This window comes from Seriola lalandi, unplaced genomic scaffold (genome assembly GCF_002814215.2).
Source record: "Seriola lalandi dorsalis isolate HSWRI2012SDOR001 ecotype SW California unplaced genomic scaffold, Sedor1 jcf7180002054656, whole genome shotgun sequence".
NCBI lineage: Eukaryota > Metazoa > Chordata > Actinopteri > Carangiformes > Carangidae > Seriola > Seriola lalandi.
In genome coordinates this window covers 433,186-461,033 of record NW_019525209.1, presented here as the reverse complement: position 1 = coordinate 461,033, position 27,848 = coordinate 433,186, and the positions used below count along the sequence as shown (strand labels likewise).

At 43.2% G+C, this 27,848-nt stretch overlaps 1 protein-coding gene across 1 annotated transcript in view; it reads right to left on the bottom strand.

Moving 5' to 3' along the window:
- Positions 1–27,848, bottom strand: part of cacna1ab (calcium channel, voltage-dependent, P/Q type, alpha 1A subunit, b) — a 96,264-nt gene that overhangs the window by 16,171 nt on the left and 52,245 nt on the right. Inside the window, exons 31-44 of the mRNA XM_087177806.1 lie at positions 27,082–27,283; positions 26,822–26,986; positions 25,700–25,810; positions 25,228–25,311; positions 20,621–20,737; positions 20,438–20,503; positions 19,669–19,766; positions 19,403–19,553; positions 18,252–18,379; positions 17,437–17,533; positions 8,321–8,426; positions 7,834–7,941; positions 4,541–4,644; positions 470–591 (exon numbers count right to left, since the gene is read on the bottom strand). Coding sequence (XP_087033932.1) covers positions 470–591; positions 4,541–4,644; positions 7,834–7,941; positions 8,321–8,426; positions 17,437–17,533; positions 18,252–18,379; positions 19,403–19,553; positions 19,669–19,766; positions 20,438–20,503; positions 20,621–20,737; positions 25,228–25,311; positions 25,700–25,810; positions 26,822–26,986; positions 27,082–27,283 — 1,659 coding nt within the window. The remainder of the gene's footprint in view (positions 1–469; positions 592–4,540; positions 4,645–7,833; positions 7,942–8,320; positions 8,427–17,436; positions 17,534–18,251; positions 18,380–19,402; positions 19,554–19,668; positions 19,767–20,437; positions 20,504–20,620; positions 20,738–25,227; positions 25,312–25,699; positions 25,811–26,821; positions 26,987–27,081; positions 27,284–27,848) is intronic.

Below are 27,848 nucleotides of genomic sequence, written 5' to 3'. Positions count from 1 at the left end.
ACACACACACACGGTGCCAATTCAGCTCAATTTCACCCTTGTACAATTTCCAAATTGCATTTTCTCTGCCCATGTAACGGACGCTCGCACAAAAACTAAGGAGGCCTTTGGAAACGGGGGCGACAGAAAAACGCAGAACAGGAGAAAAGACAGAGAACGGCACTGAAAAACATCAAAGGATCTCAGGGTCGAGAGAAGAGGAAGCTGGCACAAGAAGATGAATAAGACTGTGTATGTATTATTGTACTGCACTGTATATGTTCTATACGTGAGGGTTGGAGTCAAATTCTGGCAAAGAATGGTTCATTTCTTTGTTCTTTCTTTGTGTTATGTAATATTTAAAAAGCAAACATGATGTAAACTTGTATGTTTATATACAGATGATATACTGTGCATGATCAACTACTATATCATATACATGAGTGTGTGTGTGTGTGTGTGTGCCGTATCACCTCCCTGTTCTACTCACATGCTGTTGATGTTGTCCGGCTGGGTGCTGGGGAGGCCGTTCACGCCCTGCCCCCCCTGGCCGTCCGTGCCCCCTCCCTCAGAGGGCGGCTCCATGCGCTGAAACATTAATGGCGTTCGGTTCTGTGTGAGATACACGACATGGCCTGCAGGCTGGTATCAGGCACACTCAGGGGAGGGGGCAGACACAGGACACAAACACAGGATGCACTCGCAGCATGCACCCACACGGGGGCGCCATCGGCAAGCACATGGCTGTGGGTATCCAAGGTAAAGCGCCCTGGCAGACTACAGATCTGGGATCTGCTGACCGCCTTGAACCGGTGCCGAATTTAAGATGTTTTAATGTCTTTGTTTGGACTGATGTTCAAGGAGGGAAAGCTGATCTCAGATCTGTGTCAGAGGGGAACTTCTACCTTTGGCATTTGAGGTAAAATTGCTCTTAAATCACAGGTGTTGGACCAGATTACCAAACTCATGACACACATCATTAAAAAGACATTTTACTCAAGAAACATCCTTCATCTGCCAAGAATGTTTTTGAATAATATGCCCTTTTGTGGGAAGCAGACATCTGATCCTGAACCAGTTGTATTAAAAAGCAACTTCTGCTTCCATCAGACAGGTCAGAGGTCGGGGGCAGCTTTGCTCCCAGGGAGATCCTGGGTAATGGAGTCCTCTCTCAGGAGTGGTTTAAAGGCGCCGGTTCATGACTTGCCACAGCTTGTGTCATGTCCCTCCACAGCCTGGAAGCTAAAGGCTGGAATGCTAAATGAGCGCAGACGGATCAAAGGCCTGTTCAGAAACAGATACACGTCCGAACCTCCTCGGACACGTGAGGCACTGAGCTGCTGCCGGACGGAGAAGCTGCGTCTGGCTACACCCAGACATGAGAAAAAATATAGACTTCAGAAAGAGGTGGCTATTTGACTGGTGAGGGCGGGAATAGAGGCTTTGCAGTTGCTTAAATCTGCGGAAACAAACGTATCTGTTGTCGTCTCGGCAGGGACGAACACCAGGAGAGGGCTGTTGTGACGTGGGTGTAGATTCTCAAAAGCTTCACTATAATTTCATCCATAAGTAACACACTGACAGGATGTGTGAATATTTATGTCATGGGTTTCAAACACTTTCTTAACGGATGGAAGACCCTGAGAGAAGATCTTATCAATTGGTTTGAGAACCACTGCTCTAACAAGGCCGAAGGTTCACAGCAAGCGGCCTGATGGTGGTAGATTTCGTGGTCGTTAGCTGGCCACCTGTGGTTAGCTGAAAACACGCTGATATAATCTGAGCTCAAAAACAATTTGGCGGCGGTTAGGTCACGACTGTTGACTTGACTGTTCAACTGAAAGCCGTCTATCTCCTCCCCTTGAACACGTGACACAAACGATCAGACAGAGAACAACACAGCCCGTCAGAACTTTGTCAGATCCCGCTCAGTCGTCATGTCCTGTGTTGAGGGGGGGGGGGGTTTGTTCTCTGGACAGTCTGGTTTTGGCAGGGTGCCAGCCCCCAGTGATGCATCCTGGGAAAGTTCACGGTACAAACATTTAGATGGATTATGGTGAAAACAGTGAACACCTGACACCGGCTACAATGGAGTGTGTTTCAGCGGGTGGCGTATGTATCCGACTGATTACATACAGAGCCACTGGTCACAGGAGCCTCCACTCAACATCCCACCCACCCACCAGACAGACAGACAGACAGACAGACAGACAGACAGACAGACAGACAGACAGACAGACAGACTCGTGAACACACAGACTGGAGAAAATGGTTCTTAGTTAGAGAGACTTGGTGACAATCGACCTGGATTGACCAAACAGGGAGAGCTTGATAAGTCAAGGTCTCATCTCTTCCTGGAAGGATAAAGGGAGAGCGTCAGAGGTACGGAGACGACGTGGGAAAGACAGGGACGGAAAGGGACTACAGACAACGGCCTCAGGAGCAGAGCCAGGAAACAGGAGAGGGACAGACCACAGACAAAGAGGAAACAACAAACACATCTGAGACACAACAACAGCAGCTCAGCAAACACTGACAGTTGAGACATGACTTGGCACGAGGAATACACAGGAGGGAGGAGGAGAGAGAGAGAGATGAGCACAACAGATGAGGAGTTAAAGAAACAATCCACCCACCCCCCGGTCCTCTTCACTGTTATGTGATCAGGGTGGTATTCTTGGTGGTGGTTACCTAACGCTGCAGCCTTTTTCCTGCCTTTCTTTTAAAGCACTTTCAGCAGATTCTAACAGATTTCTGCTGCAGCCGTTTTTACCTGAAGGATCTCTGTGGTTTATACTCTCTGACAAGGACTACAATCATGTTACATTTCTTCTTGTCTTTGCTGCCAAAATGTTGCTTCCTCCACTTTCCTGCCAAGATAAAAACAAAGATGCTGCTATATACGACTCCACATGTACGGTGCAAAGCAGGTGCAGCACCCCCACGTTTATTGTCCATTAGATTATTGTCAGATTATATTGTATTTTGATCTGTTTAAGGTGCTTTTTAGGGTGAAAATTGAATCTTTGTTTGTTGCAGAAGTGACAAATAAGTGGGTCAGAGTCTGGATATCCAAACCTGGACCTATAACCTATAAATTATTGAGAGCTTTTACATTTTGAGGGAGCGTTTTTTATTTTAGCGGGCACAGCTTTTCTGGCCTTTATGGCACTGGTCATGTGACGCTACTCAGCCAATCGCTGCGACTCGAGTCAGTGTGTGTGACACGGAGAGACAGTTGTGGAAAGTGGGAAATAAATGATTGTCTTAATAATAATAATTACAGCTTTTCAGTTTTTAAGATGAGTTGAGATTGTTAAGATGTGAAACAGAGTTTTTATTCTTCTAAAATTGAGCCCTTTATCTTAAGATGCACATTTTTGAAAAGCTCTCCTATATGTAGCATATTTATTATGGCCTTTATTTTCCTTGTGAAGGCCTTTATAACTGTGTCATGATGTTTCTGGGTGGATTCTTTCGGTGAAGTGGCGCGGCATGACAAACACAAAGACCGCAGTGGAAGAGAGGAGGAATGAAGTGAGATACTGGAGAGATGGTGGGACGAACTGACAGACGCACAGACTGGTTTAAAGTCCTTGTGCACTGCTGATGTTGAGAGAGCCTGTCCATTCAGTCCAATGGGATGGCTGCATTCAGGAACATACCAACATACACTGTAACTGCACTAAAAAAGACCAACTAACATACTCTCCAGTCAACGATGCACTCCTTCGTTTCTACAGAAGGGAAATCCCGTCTCAGAAAATATGTAGGATTATGGCTTTATTCCATTAAACAAATATGGACGTTGCTATATTACGATAAACTTAAGATTCAAGTGTCAAATGGACTGGAGCGAACAGGAGGAATCACATGAGTGGAGAGATGTTTTCCACACGTCCACAGTGCGGACTGCAAATAGACAGTGGGAGCGAGTGCATCTCAAAGGCATTCATCGACAGGAAGGGAAGAGCACTGACACTGAACGAAATGTAAGGCCATGTGGTATCATCATCATCATCATCATCATCATCATCATCATCATCAATATGCAAAACATTATTGACAACAAAAACCATCATTTTCAATTGGTAAACCTCCGCAACAGTGAATCCTCCAAGAAGACTCAAAGCAGTGGGGCGAGGGAAAGTTGCTAACTAGCTAGAGAAAGTAAAACAGCTGGAGACCTCTGTTAGCAAGCACGGTCAAAAAAAGAATAAGAGTAAGGCTGGCAGAGGGCGACAAGGTGCTAGAAAAAGGACGAGGCAGTCGTTCAGGTAGCATGCTAATAAAGGGTAGAGCACAGGTGGAGGGGGAGGTAAGGTTTGTGATGGTTTCCCCTGAGGAAGGGAAGGGGTTTTGTTCGGAAGTGTTGCTGAGTTTTGACAGGATTTAAATGTGTAAGATTGAATTCTTATGCTTTTAAATCCATATTTTGGCAGGAGGCAAAAGTCAATCTAAGGGCTTGTGGAGGCAGCATCAAAAAAATGGGTTCGGGTGGAGGAGGAAGAGGAAAAAGAAAAAGGGGGCGTTCAGGGAGTTTCTCTGGGATGGAGTCTACCTGTTCCTCTCGCAGGGCCTGCAGCTTTTTCGTCTTGCTCTGCCGGTAGTACTCCATGATCATCATGGCGGCGTAGATTTTGCCCACCGTCAAGTCTGTGGCTGCTGAGAAAATGACAAGTTACCCTGCAAGATTAGACCCGAGCGAGATGGGACCCTGAGCCGTGGGGGGGTGGGAGTGGGGGACGAGACACACACACACACACACCACCGATACAGAGAAAATTCACAATAACATGCAGAATACACCAGCGGCGGGGGGGCAACTCTGTTTCATGTTTAAAGTTTAAACTGCACGTTCAGTTTTGATTTGGTAGGTTCAGGTGTTTCCGTCTTCTAGTCGACAGAGGTCAGTTTAGCCACAGAATATTTGGTCAGTGGGAATCAATAATTATGCAACAAAAACCAAACTTAATTAGTCCTATAGGTGGGCTGGCATCCAGAGCCAGATCACGCACATGCTTGGGGCCCCCAAAGGGAAAAGGGGGGCCCCTGATGGCCCCTCATATTGGCATATTTTGCAATGACAACTATAAAACCCCTTAAACCCCCCCACAAAGACACTACAGAGTGCCCCTGATCGTGTGTGCTGTAGCTAGCGTCTACCAATTACCTGCATGTGAGGCATTCAGGGAAGATCTGTAAATTGCAGTGTCTACGTTGTAGATTTTACAAAAGCCCATTGATGTTGTTGTTGTATGTTGTTTTTACTTTAATTTTCCTGTATGAAGCTCAGCGTCGCAAACATGTACTCAGACTGCTTTGATTAGATGACATCACGTACATCCACATGTATAATAAGACTAAGTAAAAGAAAGAGTCAGTTGGTTTGCTGATGATGTGTTTCTGATTGTGTAAGTGCGACAGGTGGATTTCTGATTTACCTCCGAGAAAATATGGCAACAGGAAACTAACATGCTCTTTTGTTGCGTTGAAGGAATATTGACAACCACCGTCTAAACATTCCTTGTGAAGCCTCAACTGAAACAGAGCTGAGCTCACTCGCTGGTGTACAACACACAAATACAATATTACAACACTGTACAGTTATTAACACAACAGAGCCAATAGTCTTTTCACAGGCAGATGCTGTACCTATATCTTATCAATCAACATTCTCCTATGGCCGTACTATCTTCTAACTGGGGTGTATTTAACCTTTAACCTTAATATTAAGGCTGAGGACCAGGTAGCCACCTCACTAAGAAAGACAGGGACACCTCAGTCAAATGATGCCTGGAAAACAGGAGCTCAATTTTTTTCTAAAAACTCCAGACATGTATCCCCGGAGTTTGGATGAAACACGTAGACATTTAAAATCAGAAAAATATTGAGCTTTGTTTTGGTTTTGTCAAATAACGTCTGAGTGAGTGGTGCCCTTTTCAAAGTGGCACGGCTACAAGTCCTCTAGCATTAAAACTGATATTTATGTGTGATAAGATATGACCACACATATCTTATTCTCTTATTCTGCTACTGGACAATAAGACATGACAGTGCATGTCTTTTATCTTATTTACCAACATGCATTTAACAAAACAACTTGAGGTTATTGCCAAACATGCATAATTATACTGGTTTTTAAATCATGTTAGCGCTTAAATAATTGTATTCTAAACAGATTGACCTTGAAATGCTCATTCATCACAATCATTTCATATCTTACATTGACTTATCAGTTTATCAATCTATCTCACCAAATTGATCTGCCTCTAAATTCTTCCTGTAGTGAAAAGACTTCTATAGAGGATCTTCTATAGCAGGCACCCCCTGATACCAGGACTGACCGAATGGGTGGAAAGATCAGCAGTGTGTGTGTGTGTGTGTGTGTGTGTGTGTGTGTGTGTGTGTGTGTGTGTGTGTGTGTGTGTGTGTGCGCGCGCTACTGTCTGCACTGTGTGCCGGTGAGTCTACAGTACATGTATGGTACGGTGCATTTGTGTGTGCGATGTTTATCCGTAAACACAAACGATGCAGGAGCTAATTGAATAACATCGTCCATCAAATTAATATCAATTTTAAAACGTGGTACTGTCACAGTCACAGGTTGTCAGTTCTTCTGATGATTGGCTATCAGACATCAAGATGGGTCTTACCAAATATGAGGTACAGCAAGGAACTTTGTGTCTGAGAGTGTGATGGACAACGGAGGAAAGCTCACGTCCCTTAAATATTTTGGTTTATTGCCTATCGGTATGTTTGCGCTAAACCTGCGATGTGGAACCTTTGTCTCCCCCTTCTGGCAATGAGAGTAATTACACAAACATCGCTGCTCAACGAGGAAAAAGCCACACCGCAACGGTAAGCAGCGTTTGTGCTCGCCTTCGATCGCTTTCTTTTTTTTTTAGACTTTAATCCTTTCTCTGAACGTTGAGTTTCAAATTTGCGAGATTTACCTGGTGCTGTTCGGCTAAATCGGCATTGTGTGAACTTGTTTAACTTGAATGTAACAGACGCCCATTTACATGTAAGTCCTACACTCCAGCTTTAAAATAAATGAATTAAAACCGATGGTGTGCTCAGTGCTCGGTTGGCGAAGCAAGGGTTCATGTAGGCCACTGTCTTTTCTTATCGTCAGTAACCAAGGCGTTCAGTTCAAACGCTGTGGCCTGTTGGTAGCAAATAACCTTACCAGTACAACCTGTGCCGCAACAGTACCTCTGAGTTAGATGAGCCTTCCAACGAACACAAAATTGCAGATCTGGAGTCAGTGCAGTTACCGTTAACAATGACCACAGAGCACCTGGAATTACATCGCATCCCAGAAACTGGAAGAATATCGAGGAAAAACAACAACAAGACGCAGCACTGAGAAAAACAAACAACATTGCGACCAATTTACTGTTATCAGATGGTTAATCAACCTGGGAACAATAAGGCACTTTAGAGGTATGGCTTGATAGGGACACCAGAGATCAGGGAGTCACGGAAACCACTTGGGTTCATGCTCTGGAGACAATGAATACCGACAACCAATGTTTTGGAAATCTTGGCCTCAGGTTTTCTTAAATATCTTGTGTTGGTCAGTGGGAATTTTGACCTAATGGCAATACTATACAATAAGCCAGGGAGTCTTCAAAATCATTTTTATGGCAATGCGGCCAGAAGTGGATGAGATATTGGACGGACGTGTGGAAACCTACGAATGTATGTACAGTATGTGGGTTTATGTTGTAGTAGCCTGATCAGGAGATGCGAAGCAGTGAATGACACTGACTGGTAGAAGCTGTCCTCTTGGTGAGTTGGTGATCGGACACATACACACCACTATGCGCATGTTTTCCTGCAACTTACACTTGTGCGGAGTAACCAGCAGGTCCAGAGTCTTCTGCGACAAGTTCGGCCAAATTGCCATCATCTCCTTTCTCAGCTCTGCATCCATCTGGTGCTTGTCTGCACCACCTGGGCAGCCCCCACCCCCACCCCAAAACCCACCCATGACCCAGAGCATCCACACACACACACACACATCAAACATTTGTGCATCCATACATACGCAAAAAAAAAACCCCACACACACATAATCACAAGGCAAATAAGGTGCAACCAGAAGGGAGGCACAATGGCACAAAACCCCAAAAGAAATATAATTAGCCATTCAACCGTATGCACACACACCCAAAACAAAAAAGAAAATTGTTAGTGTCAGAATTAGCAGAGTTTTGTCACATTTTCTACAATAGAAATTGAAGAGAAACAGTCGGAAATACCCAGGAATACCCAGGAAAGTAACAGAGATGAACAGACAGAGTAAAGGGCTGATAGTACTTTCGGGCCGTACCCTTGGCAATCTTTATATCCAGTGCCGTCCTGATCAGAGCCATGAGGGTGGAGTTAAAATGCACCGTGTTGTCATCTGCAACCGGCAGATCCATACGCAGCAGCCTCTGTGGAGAGCCAGTCAGGATGAGAGGATGAGAAAGGGATGTGTCCTTTGCTAAAGGATGATGTGCCTGAATCTCTGGGAAAGGGGGACGGGGTGAGGGGTTTGGGGGGGCGGGGGTTGAGAGAGCTCCATAGACAAACAGCCAATTAGAGCTGGACCGGATTTGTCCAGGTTTTATTTGATGTTCCCCTGAGACGGATTAGTGTTCAGGCGAGGATGATTTAAGTGTCACTATAATTGTTTCAGATACAGATCTGATCAATGTTGCACAATAAGTCAAGTGAGTGAATTTCAACTCGAGGCACTTGAGTTTTAAACGTCCTCTGATAAATGTGTGCTGGATTAAAGCGATGAGCGTGTGTGTGTGTTACGTCTGCTGCAAACGTTTTGGATTGGTTTTTTTGTTTTTTTTTAGTGCATGCATTTGCAAGTGCAAGAGCATTTGCTTGAGGAAAGAAAAGTGAGTTCCTGCGTCTCCTGTTTTTTTCCAGTGATACTCTACGTGACAGCACAGCTATCCAATGAGGGCCATCTGCTGCTAAGCAACTGTGAGAGCCGAGAACCACAAGGAAGAACAATCAGAGCCAAAATGGCCTCCGACCCAACCTGTGCCCATGTTCCCTAAATGTGTGAATGCATTGGCGCATTTACACATCTCTTTTGTTACACACATAGAGATATAGATATATATATATATAATAACAGTGCACATACACCAACCCAACCCACCCCACCCCATCAACCCCAACATCCCTCCCCACCCACTTACACACAACTATTTGCACAGACTGCAATTAAGGGCGCTTAATTGGAGTCCTTTGGAGACAAAATAGGTCGACTGGAGAACAATAACAGTATCACTGGTGTAATTCTGCTATTTTTCAGGAGACTGCTGTTGTTTAATTTAACTGAGGCATCTGCTATAGAGCTCCCCCTACCTGTTAGGAGGTTCCCTGTCTTTACATGTCTATACCAGGTAAAACCGATGGAGAAACCTGCAGATAGAACGAAACAAGCCGTGCCACCTGGAGGCGCTTGCCGTTCCTATCCTGACCAGTCGGCATCCATCGGATTTACCTACGAACATGAGCGTTGGGCACTCACGATGGCAAGCACGGTAGTACAATGGCGGTGGGGATTGTGTGCGTGCTCGTGTGTTCCTGAGTGTGTGCGAGTGTCGGGCATGCCCAGAGCCAAGTGTGCGGCAGGCAGAGGGCATCGGCCAACATCCACAGCGCTCGGCAGGCAGCAGGCAGGCAGGCTCGATGTGGCCCGTAGCCATGCGACACAGAGTGCGGGGATCACATGCAGCACCACACGACACACCCCGCTAGAAAAATCCCACAAACCCAGACACAGAGCATGCAACATGCCTTTACTACACTCCCATTATCTAAGCCCCATCTACCCAGCCCACTACCCCCCCCCATTTCCCTTAAAACCCACTTTCACAATACAAGCAGCCGTGCATCCGCGCAAAGAGAGTATCCTCAATCTAATTGGATTGATCCTACTGATTGACAGATTCATTTCTTATCTTTTTTTTTTGTTTGTTTGTTTGTTTTGTTTTTTTTTTTTGCTCTCTACATTCATTTTTACATTCATGGTTCCCTTAATCAAAGTCAAATTGGACAGCGATGGTAGTATTTCATATCAAGTCAAGATCTCTCTCAATGCCAAACGGGTGCAGTGTCTTAAGGGGGACTCAGAGTTAGAGAGGATTAGAGTTGTGGCATTCCCTGAAAGAAGAAAAAAAATCATAGAGAAGATCAAAAAGAGATGATTGATGTTCTGTCTGTTTTTTTGTTTTTTTTTTGTTTCGTTTTGGACCAACCAGACTTTGTGGTAGTAGTACTGTAGGGTTAGGGGAGGGGGGTCTATCAGAGGGGACACATGGTGGGGACAGCAGTTAGTGGACTTAAACTAGGTGAATCTAAGCTTGGTCATGAGATGTAGTTACAGATAAAAAAGGGAGAATGAGAAGGGAGAGGAGGAATCGTGAAAACACTGAAAGAGTAAAAGAGGAATCAAGAGAACGTGTATCAACTGGAGCTAACAGAGAGAAAGTGAGTGTGTGTGTGTGTGTATGTGTGTGTGTGTGTGTAGATAGAAAAGGAAGGAGGAGAGAGGCTGAAAATTACAGAACAAGACAAGAGATAAAGACGAGGACTAAAAACAACACTGACATAAGTTTACTAAGAAGTTCAAAAACCAAAGGCGCCGTAGCGATACGCTGTTATAAAAACTACTTTTCTCCCACTGAGGGTGAGGCCTAGTGTCCACTACAGGGAAGATCGAGAACTTAAACATTAAGAGTTATCAGTGTAAAAAAGGTTAAAGACGTCTGACCTTCCCCTCTCTATGCCGAGACAAAACATGAGGACTTTCTGATCTCAAAAAAGGTCCTTTAATGGACTTTGTATCAATGAATACCGGAAAGGCTTTGATGGCTGAAGTATGTGATGGGGGGGTGGGGGTGCCACTGCCAAGACAAGTTGACATTCTGGAGAGAGAGAAAGAGAGAAGGAAGGAACAGAAAGGAGAGTGTAGGTAGAGACAGAGCGAGCTACGATGGACGGAGGGACGCTGTGAAGGGATGAAGGGTGAGGTGATTGCTCACAGACAAGTGGACGCAGAGGTAGAAGGACAGAAGAATGACAGAGACAGAGAGAGACAGAGAGAGAGAAAGTTGACAGGTAGGAAAACAAAAAGAGAACAACAAAAATTAGTAAAAGAAGAAAGAAAACAAGATCGAGAGATAAGAGCGAACGTGGCACTGACACCCAGATTCCATCAAAGATCAACACAACGATCAGAGGAACCTTTTCACTTTTAGGATCCACTGTACGAACAGTAAATCTGTCTTTACAGAGGGTTTGAATGCAGATGAACCATCGGAGAAGTTAATATTATGCAGGTAATGTCACTAAAGAGAGGGGATCAACCCTCCGTGCTACTCTGGTAAACGCCTGGGGCCCCCCAGGGGGGAAAGGGAGCCCCCGAAGGCCCCTCACATTTTGTAATGACAACTATAAACCCCCTTAAACCTTGTGTCGTGTTGTGTCAGTGTCGACTGTAGCTAGCCTCCAACGATTTCCTGCATTTGAGTTACTCAGGGTACATATCTCTAAATCGACCAATAGTCTACATGTGAGGCGTTCAGGGAACATCTGTAAAGTCTACATGTTGGGCCAAATAAAGGTTATTTTTCTATTGATAGTAAATCTGGATCTCAAAAAGTTGAGATAAAAGCAACGGCGTTAGCTTCAGTAGATAATTTTTATTTCTTTTTTTTACAGCTGATGCACACACTTCACACTCTTAATTGGTGATGATGGGATTTTTGCCTCTGTGCTGCGCCTTTTTCGGAGCCTGTTTAACACCACAAACACGATAAGCAAAATTACAGGAACTCTTTGCTCTTTCCTGAAGCACCTGAGGCACCGAAGTACGTTTCAGCGCTGATTCAGCTGAATCCGGATGTCAGTACGAAGGAGAGTGACAGAGCAGATAGACGGAGTAGGAGAGAAAGAGCGGACAACGACACAGCGGATGTTGAGAGGCTCGACCCAGATCTTTACCCTGGCGGTCTGAGGCACAAAGAGAAGCCAAAGACACTGAAGTTTCCTTGGGAGTCAAAACATTTTAAAAAAGCATCTTGAAAAAAGACAAAAAAACTAAAAGGGCCAGAACTTTTCCTGCTGATTTTTATTGTGCATCATCATCATCATCATTATTATTATTATTTGTATGTGCACAGTGTGTACATGTGCGGTAATGTGGACATGTGTATGTGCCATCCACAGGAATAAGAGACACAGAGGACTGAAGACAGAAACCCTTGCCGTTCCTTCTGTACCTGCATCGTAAGCAAATAGTTGCACTGTGTGTGAAATAATCTCCTTTTACATGTTGTTTGAATCTACACTACAGATTTTACCAAGCGAATAAGTTACGTATGATTCACATTGTTGTAAGCTATATATATTTTTCCATGTATCAGTAACTCTTGGGGTCCTTGGCGTCATTTACAGGATGTCATTTTTATAATGTTCTGTAAATAATCACGCCTGTAGAAAATGTTTCCAGATAATATGTTTTATTTATACTTAATATATTTTTTTGCCTTAAATTGTTTTACGGTGTTTTAGTTTATTTTCTCTTTAACAAGTTGAAGAAAACAGGCTGTAGAGACAGAGGAGTACCACGGAAGCTCATTTAATATTTCATGTACTTTTACTGTGAGATGGAGGAAAATATGCAAACATCGATTAAAAAATATACCAAAGGAAGTTCCTTCATTTGTGACGGAAAAGGGGAAATGCTTCGTCAGACGTGTTCTCTATCTCTATCTCTATCTTCTGACTGCGCTTTGGTGTGTGTGTGTGTGTGTGTGTGTTGTGCGCACGTATGTGTGCGTGCATGCGTCCGTGCAGGTTGCAGAGGGACTGGCAAAGCCTCCGCTGTTCCCTTACTCCTGCGGCCTGACGGGGAGGAAATAAAAAGAAAGAGGATTGACTACCACTCCACTATCACTTCACTTCACTGCACGACAAAAGCCCATCCCTCCATCCCCGCGGTCGGAGAGAGAGAAGAGAGGACAGCGCTCACCACCACCACAACCACCACTAACAGACAATGAGGAGAACACCGCTGGGAGGAAGGAGGCAGGGAGGAGGGGGGGTGGAGGGGAGGGAGAGGAGAGAGGGAGAGGAGGAGGAGGAAGGGCTCGGGGAGGTTTCAGCAGGTGAGAGAGGAGAGGTTTTTCCTCCCCAGCGATGGGGAGGTTTCAGAACGGAGATGGGAGGGGATAGAGGGAAGAAAAGAATGATGGGAGAAGGGAGCGAGGGAAGGAGGTGGGGGTGGTGGTGGTGGAGGGGGGGTAAGGTGGGGGGCGAGTCTACCTTATAGGCGACCCGGGCGGGACACCTCTTCCCAAGGCCTAGCGGCGGACACATGTGTCTTAGCATCTGATACATGTCTGTGTAACTGATCCGGCCGCTGGGGTGGCCACAAACACACACACACACACACACACACACACACATACACACACACACACACACGTCACATGCACACATACATTCAAAACACCCACGCACCAACACACACACACACACACACAACAGACAGAACAAACGAAGACGGACGACATGAAAACGAAAGAAAGAAAAACGGTGAGGGGCGGGGGAGAGGGAGGACGAAGGGAGGGGAGGACGCAGACGCACAGAGGTGTGTTTTCAGGAGAGGAGACATGAGGAGAAAAGTAAAGAAACCGACAAAGGAAAGGAAGAAGGGGGGAGGGGGGGGAACAAATACACAGAAGTTATTGTTTTGATCGCTGTGGATATGTGGTTGCTGTGGTGAGAGAAAGAGAGAAAGAAAGAGAACGAGAGAACGAGGGGGTGTGTTACGTGGCTTCTAGTCTGGTATATCATAAAGTACGGGAGAGGAGAGGGAGGAAGGGAGGGGAAGAAAGGGGGGAGGAGTTGGAGGAAGAGGAGGAGGTGTTATTTAGTTTAGTTAGTTGTTGAGATACCGTTCTATGCGAGGTGAAAAGGGGATTTGGGGTTTTTTTTTTTTTGGTTCTTTGCCCTCTTTCGCCGCTCGGATAGAACTGGCAGCGGAGCTTCTAGCAGGCAAAGAAAAGCACCGCTGCAGAGATCGGAGTGAGTCACAATGACAAGTCAATGCAGTCCATTACTGAGGCTGCGTGTCCACCAGGAGCCTCTGCTCACAGCTGCGCCTTCACATGCTCGCGGGAGCCCTCCCTGATGATGATGATGCTGGTGGAAGGGTTGGGATGGCCCAGCGGCGCCAACAGCCGCACCTCGGCTTTTAGAGGGTCAGTTCACCCACATCGCAAAAAAAAAAAATAAAAACACCTCTTGTGGTGTCAGGATATTTAATCATGCTCTATAATTCGATGTAGGTGAATGGAAACAGCAGAATCCACAGATCTGACTGTAAACCGATCGGTTGGGACTCGGTGAGAGTAGAGCGGTAGATCTTGTGGGTGTCTCCAAGTGAACCTACTGTCCTTCGCTACTTTGGTTTGGCAAAGTGAAAAGTGGGTTTGTGGAGATGAAACAGCTGTGTCAGTCACAGGGGAGTGTGTCCGACACTGTAGCTCAGTGTTTGGCAAACTTTTTCAGACCAAAGAACCACTAAAATAAAACCTACGGACCACATGACTCTCCGAACATCTCCAAAAGAACATCAACCCTAACCCAACGCCTTTATAAGATCGGACAGTGAAGGGAGACAGAGTGAGGGATGCAAAGAGTCCCAACGTGAGACTGGTGCTATTTATGTAGCATCAAAGTTATCGCACACTTACGAACACTGGTCTCAGTCTCAGTTGTGGTGACTACACTACTAGTAAAACTTAACACCCGCCTGTTGTGTCCGTAATGTCGGAGGTTTCATTTGATCCGATGCGTCCATGATCTTGTCCGTTTGTTCGTGTTTGAAATTCAAATTCAAATAATAATGTTTGAATTCACATATGAGTTGATTTACTCGCTAGCTGGCAGACAGTTTGAGAAACACTCAATTTAAAACATGATATTTTAACACATTTACTGACGGACCACCAGGGTGCTGCAGCTAAACAAAGAGTGGCACGGCTGGAACACACGCCGCCACACATTTCTAACAATAGAAATACATAATAAAAAGTGCTGCATGTGTTTTCAGATGATCCTACTTATTTGTTCATTATGTGGAAGTTAAATAAAAACCGCTGAACCCTCCACTGTTTGCTCAGGAAATGCGATGGCCTTCACAAATGCTGCTGCAGCTTTAACGGATACCAGGGCGCCGTGGCATTTAGTAGAAAAACGTCACACAAGAAGACATCTGACTATTTGTGTTGTATTGTCTAAAACTGCATTTTTTATGATGTAGGTGAACCGACCCTTTGACCGTCTCTTTTTCTTTAAGCCGGGGACTGCAGCACCTTGAAAAGGTTGATGATGTCATGACCAGTGATTCTTCCCACAAGCATCTGTCAGCGCAGGTAGTTATGAAGAGGTAACCTGGTGGACAACAAGACCTTTTTATGTCCAGAGTCCCTTGCCCCGAACCACACACACACACACACCCTGCCCCTTTCCTTCTTCAGAGCCACAAACAGAGCAGGTTTGGCCACATTATCATAGTCGTTCAGGTAACAATGAATATGAGCTGTTACCATAAGGCCTGTTACATTCTCCGCTCAAGGCGTGCCAACACAAGCATGTGGGATACACAAGCTCTCCGCTTACATAACAAATGCACACAGGAGAATTGATGTCAGTGCAGTATCTGCTATAAAAAATGTCCAAAGAGAAGGAAGACTACGTTACAGTAGATCCCTGTGGGTTGAGAATATAAGGTGACAAGTTTTAGATTTAAATTGTTTTTTCAAAAAAAAATCAACAAAAAAAAACTTCATTGATAGTTGATTGTATTTCTGCAGAAATGTGTTATTATTATTATTATTTTTTCTTGTGTAAGAAACACCAGGTACATGGCCTGCAGCATTGTTGTGTGCATTCTTTATGAAGAGCTAGTAACAGGCCTAACGATTGGTTTTGATACCTTGAATCCTTAAAGCCACCATGTGTAGGATTTAAAAACTTTGTCTTTTGGTGGTGATATTAACAAAAGTTTGATTTTTCTACAAATCAAACTAAGACTCTACAATCACATGTAAAATCTACACATAGTGGCTTTAACATTTAAGATGAAATATTGCAGCACAGCGGTTCACAAACATGTGTCATGGAGGCACAGGAATCTGCAGTTTTTCATTCAAACCAACCATAACAGCAGCTGCTTTAAAGGTCCCATCCAGTCTAAAGGTCTGTGTCCATGTGTAGAGTGATTATAGATCAGGTCTAGGTTCTATATCAATACTGTGAAAGTATCAAAGCCTCAGTCCACAGAGAAATGCACACAGCCTGTATTTACAAACTGAGCCCTAAAATGAGCTGTCAGGACTTCCTGTAACTTTGTGATGTCACAACAAAGCAGTCACCAAGCCCCGCCCACCTGAACCTACCATCCAGCCTTGCAGGATTTGGTTTTACCTGAAATCTGCAATATTTTTATTCGACCACTAAAAGGCTCAGAGCCTCCTCTCTGCTGATTGGCTCACCGACCTGTTGTTGCTATAGCTCCAGAGGGAAGCCTGAGAGAAGAGATGTGAAACTACACTGAGATGGTTTCTGGCTCTTAAAACATCAAAAACATCTTCTCATGGATGAACACCTCAGATAAAACACAGGAGAAGTGAAAACTACGGGACCTTTAGTTTGTGTTTATCCGCAGAATCAGCTGCGTCTCTTGAGCCTCGATGACACATGGCTGGAAAACGCTGGCTTTGCTAACAGCTACGAAGGTTAGCGTGGCAGCAGTTTTCGGACCAAGCCCTCTCTGCCTGTGTCTCAATGCTACAGTAACCCCACCCCTCACCCAAACCAGAACTCATACAAGAACAATGCACGTTGCTCGACCATTTTCTGTCCAGGCAAAATTAGACAGCAAGCAGAAATAAAAGACAATGGCTGACTGGAGTCCAGACTCTAGTGTTTACATCATACTGAATTAAAAGTGAACACATCAGTGTCATTTTCCCAGCGTTCAGTCAGAAGACAATAGCGAGTGCAGTGCACCACCTCATGCTTCACACACCGCTACCGGTGTGCGTGTGTGTGTGAGAGTGTGTACAAGAGTGTGTGTGTGCATTTCTGCATTGTCCCAAACATTCTCATTGTCATGTCAGAATGCATATATAACAGAAACCCCCCCCGAAATAAAATGATTCAATGGTGAAATGAGATTAAAACAACTGAATAATGCAACAAACCCGAACAGAAAAGTTCAAACCAAATGAAATAAATAAATAAATAAATAAAGTACGAAAGAATTTGTTTTAAAAAAGTGATAAAGAGCGACATTCATTCCAGTCTCTTAAAGGCGAGCAGGTTGCGTTTAAGTTTGTGCTTTAGGGGTTTGGTCCAAACCTTGCAGGCCACCCTATGTGGGCATTTCTTGCCAAGGCCCAGGGGAGGTGAGATAACTCTCAATAAACTGTACATATCCTTATAATGTATGCGCCCGCTGCAAGAAAAATACAAGGAGGGAAAGTTAGGAGCGGGAACACACAGGTCACAGAGAGAGAGAGAGAGAGAGAGAGAGAGAGAGAGAATAAAAGGAGAAGGAGATAAGATGATGAAGAAGAAAAAGAAAAGGTAGAAGAGGAGAGAACATTTATTTACACTAAGAAAAAGAGGTGTAAGACACCTTCCTTTCATGTATGCTCTCACACACTCACTCACACACACACACACACACACTTCTTACAGATGGGAGAGGAGGAGAAGGAGAGGGTTACATTCATCTCAACTGTGCACAAGTTGTGCAATTTGAGAAAGTTCAGAGAGGAAGAAAGAGAGGAAGAGAGTTGGATCATTCTTTGCTCAGACAGGCCAGACTTTAACCGACCCACTTCTAACTTCTGTCATCACATGATGCAGTTGCTGTTTCATCATAACACGTGTCGGCTGGGGTCGTGACACCGCCGTTTTGCCCCGTTTCGGGACGGGAGAGAAAGTCAAGGGTTAAGAGTCACTTCACATTCAGCAGGAAACTGTTGGAACAAAGCTAATGTTTGCTAACTCAGTTTAACTCTACACATCAGTTACAGTTTGTATCTCTGTGTATTTGCTGCTTCAACTGTGAGTTTCTGCCTTTGTATTGTTTTATGTGACTTCTACAGCAATAGTGTATGTGTGTGTGTGTGTGTGTGTGTGTGTGTGTGCGTGTGCGTGTCACTCACCAGGCAGCAGGGTCGTACTCCGCCCATATCCTTACATACTCGTCCAGGTGATGCGGCCCCAGGATGGAAGAGTCTCTGGTCAGGTACTCAAAGTTGTCCATGATGACAGCCACAAACAGATTCAGCATCTGGAGCGAGGACGAGACAAACACACTCTAAGCAAAAGTTTTTTCTTGTCGTTTTTTGTACTTTTTTTTCTTTGAAGATTTAAATAACTTCCTGGATTGTCTCCCAGCATGTTAATGAACACCTTCCTCCTTTTGGGGACTGGAAAATAATATAGTATATTGCTTAAAAAAATAAATGAAAAAAAAGAAAAAGAAAAAGGATGTTGAGACGGGAAGGGTTCTAATACTTTATCACGGTTCGGAGAATTCGTTTTTTCTTAAAAGTTGATGACAGACACAAAATGTCCTTTTTGAGACCAAGTGAGACACTGACTGAGACGTATATTCAGCAGACGGGACAAACATGACTGTGAACCCTGGATCTAAAAGACAGAGTCGTCGTGCAGCCGTTTTTTCCCCCCTTGTGTCCAGCTGCAATACTGCAAAGAAATATTCCCTGCACACCAAACAGCAACGTCCAAAATAGACCTCTATTAATAAAGACATGCCGGTGAAACTGTTGATAAGACGTCTCATACAGCAGACATGGTCGATTATTACTGTTTGTGCGAAGCTGGAAAACCTAAAGATTTTATTTCATTTTTTTTTTTTAAAACTAGTTCACAGCCTCATAATATATATTTATATCTCTGCATGTGTTGTCATCACAGTGTGAAGTGGATGGGACAAACAAGCAGGAGCAGGACGGAGGCTCTAATGCACATGTGCTCATGTCATGGGCTTGACAGAATGCAAAGCTATTTTTGCCATCAGAGTATCCAGGATTAAATAAAATGAATCCCACATGAGCACTTGGTGTATGTCGTTTCTTTCTGTAAAGCACTTTGAGCTGCATTTCTTGTATGAAAGGTTCTACACAAATAAAGTTTATTATCATTATTATTTTGAAGGAAGGAGGAAAGGAAGGCTGAAATATATGTTGTTTTCTAGCCAGATGTAGTTTGATTTAAAATAAAATAAAAATCACATAATTAATGTAACTGGTTAAAGGGATATTCTGTGTTTTTTTTTTCTTCCCCTCACCAGGAAAGAGCAGAGGAAGATGAAAGACACAAAGTAGGTGTAGGCGAAGGTGCTGCCACACTCGGGCTCTGTGTTCCCTGAGTCCTTGTCGCATTCTTTACCACCCAGGCACGCCAACATGATCTCTTGCCACGCCTCTCCAGTAGCGCTCCTGCATGAGGTGGACACACACACACACACACACACACACACACACACACACAGTTTAAGGAAGAGTAAATGATTGAATAGTGAGCAGAGACGCTGGAGGAAGCTGGAGGACTCACCTGAACAGCAGCATTAGAGCCATGATGAAGGTTCTGAAGTTGTTGTGCTCGTTGATGGCACTTTCTCCCTCCTCGTCTAACGCCAGGTTACCAAACAACTACACACACAAACAGCGGGAAAGATGTTCAGTTACACCAGGAGTCGGTTACGTGCTTCTGATTTTTAAGTACTTCATCTTTATTAGATTTTTTTTTTTTTAAATGAGCACATTTACTTAAACTCTGTGTCATCTAAGTGTCATTTTGACGTACTTGTGCTTCACTCACATGCTGCAAATTTATGCAACTTTATTTTAATTTTAATAGTTTAATGTTAATATTGTACTTTTTTAGTTACTTTGCAGATTTATTTTTGTTATAGATTAAAGTATTTAAAATGGTGACAGTTAGCTCGACCCCACAACCACTTATAACATTAAAATGCTGCTTATTATTACAATATGACAATATATAACATGGAATACATAAGAAGTAACTTCAGTTTTGACACTTGATATTATGTTTAGTTTACTTTAGCTGCTAACCTTTTATTTGTGATGTAGTACGTAAGATAAGAGAAGTCCTTTATTAGTCTCAAATTTGCAGTGTTACAGCAGCAACGTGGACAGTAAAAAAACAGTAAAATGTCAATAACAAATACAAAAAAAATAAAGTAATAATAGAGTAATAATATAATATGTATAATATGTTTGCATCTTTTACTTGAGTAAAATACTTCTTGTACACACTCTCTCCAAAGTCATATCAATATCAAAACGTCCGTACTCACCTGCATGCCGATAATGGCATAGATGAAGAAGAGCATGGCAATGAGCAGACACACGTAAGGCAGCGCCTGTCAGAGCAGGTGAAAAAAAACAAAACAAAAACAGGAAATATTTGTCAGAGTCACGAAGTGTGTGGTGATTTAACAGTGTGTACTTTCTGTGTGAGGCTGCTGAGGAGTGAATACCTTGAAGGACTGGACGAAGGTCCACAGCAGGATGCGGATGGTCTCTCCTTGTCTCAGCAGCTTGATGAGGCGAGCTGCCCTGAACAGCCTCAGGAAGCTCAGGTTGATGAAGTTGTTCTACAGCAGAGAGGGAGGACAAAATCAGTTTTTCACCAAACACACAACTTCCTGCACAACCTCCCTCTACCAAACACAAAAAACAAAAAACAACAGCGGAGGAAAGAGAGAGAGAGAGAGAGAGAGAGCGAGAGAGAGAGAGAGAGAGAGAGAGAGAGAGAGAGAGGGAGAGGAGGGGGAAGTCAAAACCAACAAAACTTAAACCAACTGCAAACATAATGGCACTGAGAAGACACAAGTATAAATGAGGGAAAGACAACGAAAAGGTAAAAATAAAATAAAATGAAAACTAGGAACAAGACAAAGAAAAGAAGAAGAAAGAAGGAAATAAGGAAAATCATAATTCAAAGAATCTAAAAGGTCATCATCCAATCTGGTACAGATTTTTTTTTTTTTTTTTAAAGAGAACCAAATGCACTGATCTCTGAGGGGGGCAAGCAGGCCACACAAGATGGAGTACAGTGCACTGTGCCTGTCAACCACACACACACACACACACACACACACACACACACACTAAGAGCATGGCTTGGGGGTTGTCTGTGACAGTGTCTTTTGGCCGAATGTGTAAATATTTAAAAATGTTTTCTTTACCAGAGCGAACTTGGCGTCTCAGAGAGCAGATTGAACTACGAAGCCGTCTGCCCTCAACACGGATTCATCTCCATGAATCACTGACTTTCATCCTCATTAGAAACTGACTCATTTTAAAGGATCGAATCAGTGTTACTACACATTTTAGTTGCTTGTACTTTATATTTGCAAATGCAGGCCAAACAGTTCAATTCTTCTACTGTATGAAAATCACTCCAAACTCAACCAGACCTCTTCATATTGGAAAATCCATCACAGTGAACACGGAGTCTGGACGCCTGCTGTCTCACACCCTGTAGCCCCAACAATAAGACCAGGTCAAACTTCAAATCAAAATGAAGGATCCTCGGAGGTGGAATCCAGTCTAGGAGCTTTGTAAATTGTTTTGCACTCTATGTTTTTGGTTCCTTACAGTGTCACAGAGAGAAATATGTAATGTACAACAGCCAGACTCCCTGGTGAGGCCCTGGCATTTTGTGGTTGACAGGCAAGGCGGGTAGAGGAGCATGAGGAGGAGGAGGAGGAGGAGGAGGAGGAGGAGGGAGAGGAAAGGAGGAGGGACTAGAGAGCAGCCTCGGTGCAGGCATGGCATGGCATGGCATGGCATGGCATGGCTTGGCATGGCAGCATACTTTCTGGGGAAAGAACTGGCCTACATGCAGACCAATAAGGGGCCAGTGGCGCCGAGCACATCATGAACTCTGATTCACACATTCACTTATTTAGTTGCACTGAAAAGAGTGTGAGATTTTATTTTTACAGTTTGAATTAGAGTGTGTTAGAAAATTAACTTAAACCAGTGCGGGTAGCTGCCAATGTTGTCATGACAACAGAAATATGTATGCTTTCATACTGCTGCAAAGAGAATGAACTGAATATTACATGTTATTAACTTCAATTAAACATGATCTTTAAAATGATTGGCACAGCAGACGACATCTCGACTAAATCAAGTTTACTTAATTAAAGTAGTATACTCAACCTGCAACCAGATCCCAGTATACTTCATTTCAGTATACCTAATTATAGTATACTTAATCTGGAACAACATGCCAGTATACTTAATTTGCAGTATACTTAAATCAAGTGTACTTAATTATAGTATACTTATTCTGGAACCAGATGCCAGTATACTTCATTCCCTACTGCCTGTATAGAAGATAATCCGTGTTGTTTATCACCAAACCACCTGGCTTCTCTGAGATTAATAAAGAACTGTGTTCTACTGCACCTAGAAGAAAAGTTAAATGTTTGTAAATGTTCTAAGGTTTTCTAGGGGACTGAATATGAGTCTATGTGTGTGTATTGTCATTTAAATAATGAACTTCTCCACGTCATCAAAGAGTTTAAAAGGTCATCATCCAGAAAAGCGCATGCACCTGTCTCTTATACACATCTAAACCAACCAGATTCTACATGTGCGAAGATGTAGAAAGATGAATGGGGAGGACGTTTTTTTTTTGTGTTTTTTTTGGTAAGTTGTAGTACATTGTGAGTGGGTGAGACATTTTTTGGGGTGGGGTGGGGGTTGGTCGTATGTTTTATTGGGCAGGGGCATGGGGCGAAACGCACACCATCACCATCATTATATTCATCATCATCATCATCATCATCATCATCATCATCATCATCATCATCACAGCACCACCACCACATGTCATGGCGCAGCACGGATGGAGAACACGATGAAGGATTTCATAGTGCATTTTGATTGGATGGATTTTGAATCAGAGGAGGAGGGAGTGGGAGGGGCGTAGGGCGCCAACAAAGTAGAGAGGTTTAAAGAAAGCATGTAAAGAGATAGAAGAGGAAGACGGAATCATTATGGGCGTCGTTAAAAAGGCAGTGAAACACAAATCTTCAGGTCAACAACAACAACAACAACAGCAACAACAACAGTAAGTGAGCGACACCTGACACAGGTGCTTCAGCCCCTCTTTGAAGCCAGCTCTGTTAGCAAACCACGTACCACTTCCTCTTTAGGTTAGCTTTCCAATCTGGTCCGTGACGGGGTTCTGGTCCCCGTGTTTTAAGTTAAAACATTTACTTTTCAGTATTGAAGCATTTGCAGTATATTTCCTTCTCTTCCACTGATACACATTTATATTGTCATTTTGATTTCCTGATTTCTTTCTGCATTGATTTTGTCGTATTTGTAGAGTTTCTTTTTTGGTTTGTGTAACAAAGGGTGTGCTTGGTTATGGGATTCCCTTTTGTTAAACATTTGACTTTGGCATGATCATTAAATGCTTCTTCTCTCCTTATATGATTTGTTGGTTTTATAATTTCATGTCGGACGAGTAAAAGTCAAAGCGACTGGTCTTTTCAGGCAGATACTGGTGCAGCTTTGTGGAAGAGTCACCTTAGTTAACTTGAACTAACGGCTTTTTTTTTTTTTTGCTAATGTCAACATGTGATTACTAGCCAGCACTAACAGCAGCTTGGACTTGATGAAGCTAACAAGTGCAAAGATCAAATGTACTCAATCAGCACGTTGGCTGCTTCCAGCTGACGCTGAGTGGACAGATAATCGATCGGGCGTCAGCACGGTGTTGAAAACTGCACTGATGTCAATTAATGTCAAAGAGCTAAGACGTGAACTTAGCGGCTCTATCTTTGGCCAGAGGGCGTCTTTAATAATCTGAAAAACACAATGGTTTCGTAGTAATTAGCACAGTTACTGCTAATCCTGTCAGTGTGAATGAGAGGAAGACTTCAGTACAAGTCAGAGGGTTTAATAAGTGTGACTGAAACCTGGAGCTGGGCAACACAGAGGGGCTGAAAATGCTGCTGAATTGCACAAATAATGAGTCTTACTTCATCATATCTCGTTTGTATAAACACAGACAAACTGACAGATGTGCATACAACAACAAAAAAAAACACAGTTAACAGTGAGATTAACATGAGCACAGTAAAGGCAGAACCTGCGATTGGTGCAAAGTGCCATTTAACCCCAAACATCAGACGTCTGGTTTCCAGTTGCACTCGACGTGCATGCGCCGTCATCTCGAAGCGGATAACGCGGACTTCAGAATTTTCTGACGTTTGGGGTTGAAGGGTCGTTGCACACCAATCCAGGACTGGGCAGGTAAGTTTGTGACGTTCAGAGAAATTTGAGGAATTTGTTGGAGAAAATATTGTCACAAAACGGAATCAAGTACAAGATAAGTAACGTCATTTTTTAAACATCAGAATGAAGCCTTCCATTGAATAATGTACACACAGCATATAGACACACACAGATGCTTGCAAGGAACAATAAGCTAATGTTACTGTCTCTGTATCTGCCCGCACCCTTTACTACCTGACAACAGAGCTCCATCAAATTTAGTAGAAACAAAACAACAACGTACAGTATAATCTTGTTACTGTGAAGTCACGTTACTGTTTTGTTTTTTCACCTTTTGTAAGAGCCGGACAAACTGTTTCCCCCCTGCAAGTCTTCCTTTTCGGTGTGTGTGTGTGTGTGTGTGTCGACATGGTGTGATGCACACTGGTTGTCAGTTGTTGACTAATTGACTTAAAGGAAAAATCAGCCCATAACTATTATTTAATCTGTTTAATGGGAGTAGAAAAACAGATTTATGAAATTTGCGATTGTTTAGTTTTTGCGCAGTGAATATCTACAGACTTCTGTGGATAACTCATAAATACACAGATGAAATACAAATTGTAATTCAGTGTGAGGGTTGCGCTCGTTGTTGCACATTACATCGAAGGACTCCTCTGAGGTAATTCAAAATGCCAGTAAAATAAAGGTAGATTTGGTTTCGACACGAGGCTGATGTTTCCTTTGAGTCCGCCTGAATCGGTTTCATAAGTAAAATGATCGACAAATCTTCGTCTGCAAATCAACACTGTCATTTTGGCCCGAACACTCAAAAAGCACTTACCCCTAATTCTGTCACTAATATGTCTGTGATGCTTCCAAGGACGGAGACAAAGTCAAAAATGTTCCAGGCGTCTCTGAAGTAATTCTGTTGGGGAAACAGAGAAAAGTTGGAGAAGCCCAGTGAGGAGACGGCGGTAAGGGGGACACGCCCCTGGTCTATGGTGGGGTTGTTGCTGTGGAAACAGGCTGGAAGGAGGCTGATAGCGTGACTGTCGTGCAACAACACGGTACGCTCTGGGTTTTTCAGGGACAGGAAGAACATGCTCTAGATCTGTCTACCGAAATAACCCGCTTTATAAATGAATAATAGGAAGAAACACTGAAGCATATAGACTGGGTCAACCTAGATAAGGAATTTTTGAGTGAGTGTGTGTGTGTGTGTGTGTGTGTGTGTGTGTGTGTGTGTGTGTGTGTGTGTAGATGCTGCGTGTTTGTGGATCTCGTCATGTTTACGGTTCTCCTTTGAGGCTCACCAGAGGGCCGAAAGCGATGATCTTGAGGACTGATTCCAGGAAGAAGAAGGTGGTAAACACGATGTTGAGGTTCTTCAGGACGTTGTCGTAGGTTAACGACGCGCCGTCGAACTGCAGACACACACAGGACAAAGGCAGAGAAGGAATGAGAACAGCGAACGCGACTACAGAGGGGAAAAAAAGTGTCTCTGCACTGTTGATTGACTGTGTCACTAAAGAGCTCAAACTGTTTCCTACCAAAACTGAAGTAATAAATAAATTGCATCTCCAATGTAAAGGAAAACTGATGTTCAGAAGAGGAGTTTACTTTGTCAGAAGCCAAACAGAGATTCAGCTCTACCAGATTTGATATTTGATGAGGATAAAGATGATTTCCTTAAAGTCTGTCTCTTCTCTTTGGAAACTTTCTAAACTTTTTAAATGTTTACATATTTTCCTAAGACACTATGTCTTATTTTGTTAAGTCCTGACATCAACATACCAAGCTGTCAAAACCCTTTTCTCCTGATCGTAAAAAAAACAAACATATATAATAATATATAAATGTAAGTCTGTATAATTAGTTATTATGTCGCAATGAAAAAATAATTTCTCCATGATCTGGTTTGAAATTGGACATTAGCTTTTAATTTAAAGCTGTATTAATGAGTTTTGGTCAGAATTTCACAGCAAAGCTAATGTAGCTAATGTTTTATAGCTAATGTCGTGATCCACTCTGCTTTTGGTGCCGCTTTGGTCTCCACCGCCTCCTGAGCATTACGACTGGAGCTGGACACAGGGATGATGAGAGTTTTGTTGCAGGCCAAAACAATGACCTGAAAGATGCTAAAATGCTCAGTTGAGCTGCAGAGTCTGATTCGAAATTTCTCATTCATCATATTAAAATATTGTTCAGCTTTCTAAACGTTGGATGACAAATTTGGATGGGGCTTTTTTAAAGCTGAATAGTTCGGATCAGGAGTATTACCATGAGGGTGTTCCCTCCTGTTCTGGAAACCCTTTGTTTTAATACACATTCAACATGTGCAGAGCTGCACATAAAAACATACTGGTGTAAAACAAAAGAAAACATATCAGGACACATCACAGACACAGTCGGACACTCAAGAGTCGGACTTGCACCTTCATCATGAGGACGATGGTGTTGAGCGCGATCAGAGCCATGATGCTGTACTCGAAGGGCGGAGACACCACAAACTGCCACATGCGATACTGGAAGCTCAGTTTATTCTTCGGCATGTGGCGAGTCAGAGGCCTGGCGTTGATGGCGAAATCTATACAGGCTCTCTGAGGGAGGAGAGGAGAGCAGCAGTTAGAAGCTTAAAAAAAATAAACACTAGAGATCTGAAAATCCACACACAGCCTCTCGAATCTCTCCTCACCTCATTCTTTTCTAAGCTATAATCTTCCATCATCTTATCCCCCTGTTCCTGGAAGGTGATGATGATGAGAGCTACAAAGATGTTTACGAAGAAGAAGGGGAAGACAACGAAGTACACGACGTAAAAGATGGACATTTCCATCCTGTAACCCGGGCTAGGGCCCTGATTCTCATAGGTGGAGTCCACTGAGTGCTTTAACACCCTGTGAGAGGAAGACAGAGGACAGAGTGCATTAAAATACAACATGGAAATACATTTTAAAAATGTATGTCCATCAAAACTATAATTCGATAAAATTTATTTGTTTTAACCCATTTTTTTGTGTTGATATTTAATTTAAAAAAAAAAAAAAAGGTAAAATGCTTTATTTCAATATGAAACAACTAAATCTTTGTAAACTCTCAATATGCCATCGTACTTTCACAATCCAAAGGCCGGATGTTTCATTTATGATGTTTGTGATTCTCTCTCTTACAAGTTCAAAAACAAAATTACTGGCACTTTACAGACACATCTTTTAAGATCCTGAAATTTCTGGTTACAACATCAACTTTAATAGTTTTTTTAAAAATAAATCTCTAAATTGACTAAAAAGTCAATGTAGCAACAATATATAGATATATACAGATGTTTCTGCAGCACTTGTAGTGTCAGTAGTAGAGACACAGCTTTAGGTGTGTGTGTGTGTGTGTGTGTGTGTGTGTGTGTGTTCTACTCACTGCGGCCACCCCTCTCCAGTCGAGACAGTGAAGAGGGTGAGCAGGGCC